The sequence below is a fragment of the Rattus rattus genome, chromosome 7, assembly GCF_011064425.1.
Source record: "Rattus rattus isolate New Zealand chromosome 7, Rrattus_CSIRO_v1, whole genome shotgun sequence".
In the NCBI taxonomy this organism is placed as follows: Eukaryota; Metazoa; Chordata; class Mammalia; order Rodentia; family Muridae; genus Rattus; species Rattus rattus.
Genome location: NC_046160.1, coordinates 121,236,096 through 121,238,546, shown reverse-complemented (window position 1 = coordinate 121,238,546; position 2,451 = coordinate 121,236,096). Strand labels below are relative to the sequence as shown.

Below are 2,451 nucleotides of genomic sequence, written 5' to 3'. Positions count from 1 at the left end.
TTCTTTTCCATTGGTCTATCTGTCTGTCTCTGTACTAATACCATGCATTTTTTTATCACTATTTTTCTGTATTACTGCTTGAGTTCAGGACAGTGAGTCCCCCTGGAAGTCTTTTTTTTATTGTTGAGAATAGTTTTAGCTATCCCTGGGTTTTTTTTTGTTATTCCAGATGAATTTGCAAATTGTTCTAGTAACTCTTTTGAAGAATTGGATTGGGATTTGATGGGGATTGTATTGAATCTGTAGATCGCTTTTGTAAAATGGCCAGATTATTAACAAATGAGACTGCTATGAACTTCGTGGCACACATCTGTTTGCAGTATTGTGAGTCATCTTTTGGGTATATGTCCAGCTGGGCTTCAGGTATAAGTATTTCTGAGGTATTGTCTGAGGAACTGCCAGATTGATTTTTCAAGGAGTTTTACCAGTTTATAATCTCACGAGCAATGGAAGAAGCTCCCTCTTTCTCCTAGTTTATACTATCACTTGAATTTTTTCTTTGTAGCCATTCTGATTTGTGCATGGTAGAATGCCAGGGTACATTTGACTTGCATTTCCCTGGGGACTAAGGATGTTCAACATTTCTATAAGTGTTTCTCATTTGAAAATCCACCTTTCAGATTTCTCTATTTAGTTCTGTAGTACATTCTTAACTGTGTTATTTGGTTTATTGGAGGAAATCTTCTTTACTTCTTTGTATATTTTGGATATTGACCCTTAATGGGAATATAGGGTTAGTGAAGACCTTTTCCCAACCTATAGCTTGCCTTTTTGTCCTACTGACAGTGTCCTTTTCCTTAAAGAAGCTTTTCAGTTCCCTGAAGTCCTATTTATAAATTAATCTGAGAGACTGAGCCACTGGGGTTCTGTTCAGGAAATTTTCTCCTGTAGCAATGAGTTCAAGGATAATTCCCAACTTTTTGTTCTACTAGATGTAGTGTACCCAGTTTTAGGTTGAAGTCTGTGATTCACTTATATTTGAGTTTCATGTAGGATGATAGATATGGATCAATTTGTTGTTTTGCCAACAATATTTGTTTTGGATGCTTTTTTCATTGTATGATTTTTGGCTTCTTTGTCAAAAATTAAGTATACATGTGTGTGGGATGATTTCAGAGTCTTCAATTTCATTTGACTGATCATTCTGTCTGTTTGTATATCAATACCTTACAGTTTTTTTTTTACTATTGCTTTGTAGCAGAGATGAGGTAAGGGATGATGAGAGCCCCTGACATTTTTACATTGTTCAGGACTGTTTAACCTACTAGTCGATAGATCCAGGCCATCCACTAGTCACTGAAAGTGAATCCCGAGGCTGTATAAGAGAACTGTATCAGGGAACTTTCTGGCTGAACTAAGCCTCCCCCAGACTCCACAAGCTGCACTTCACACGGGACAACTGCAAACAAAGACTGCTGGTTAGAAAACTGTTGCAAAAAAGAAAAACAAAATAAAGAAACAAAACAGTTTTTGTATTTCTCATGTGCACACATCAGACAGAATCTCATCTCTACAGATTACCTTTCAAAATAAGGACAAGGAAAACCAAGCTGAGACCAAAGTCCATGGTCAGTGGTCTGTTTTGAGTGCTGATGACTGAATGTGAGGACCTGGGAATCCAGGTCTGAGCTCCTCTGCCACAGCTCAAGGGACATGTCAGAGATGGTTTTTATGGGTACAAAGAAGCATTATTTGCATGTCTTCTTGTTATAGCATGCTCTGGACTTAGACTTGGGCAGAATGCAGTCCTCATGGTATATATAAGACCTCAAAGACATTGATTTAAGTTACAGAGTTTGACAAAGTATGGAGGATTCATATTCAGATTTTTTTGGCTAAAGTTTCACCACAGTCCATTTAGTTTTCCTTTGTGCATGTGCATAAACATGCTTTGTTTTCATGCTGTCATGTGTCCTAGTATATATGGGTAATTAGCACCACACATAATTGTGTTTCTGGACATGAGCTTAGTTTTCCCCAATATCTCTGCTGTCCCATTATATGGCATTTCCATAATGTGCTTGTTATACAGGGATACACCTGCAAAGTTATGGTAGCAGAATGCATTGTATTCTGGGAATTTTTAGAGGTTGACAAATTATGACAACCCGCTGACCTCAGGTCTTATGGAGTCTTGCACCTGAGATATTCCCAATCCCTGTCTATCTTCCACTCAGAGTTCACTAAGGATCCATATTTATATCTGAGACAAATTTGGTTGTTGGGCATCCTGATATCCATTTAGTCCTCTAAATCCTCCACCATCTTATTTTTTGTATCTATGCATCAGGATCTTGTGACTGTATTTATGTTGTGTTAGGCTAGTTTTCATATTACCCAATAAATATAGGTAGTGGAACAAGGGAGTTTAATTAAATTTCCCTATGAGGTTAATTTGAGATTGTTTATATAGTGTGTTGTAATCTTATGCTGCTTAGATTTTGCTTTTCA

General features: G+C 37.2%; 1 gene segment (V, D, J or C); it reads right to left on the bottom strand.

The window, feature by feature from the left end:
* Positions 1-1,599, bottom strand: part of LOC116906209 — an 18,917-nt gene extending 17,318 nt beyond the window's left edge. Inside the window, 1 exon segment of the V gene segment in view lies at positions 1,522-1,599. Within this exon segment, the coding sequence occupies positions 1,522-1,567 (46 nt within the window).
* Positions 1,600-2,451: the final 852 nt, after the last annotated feature.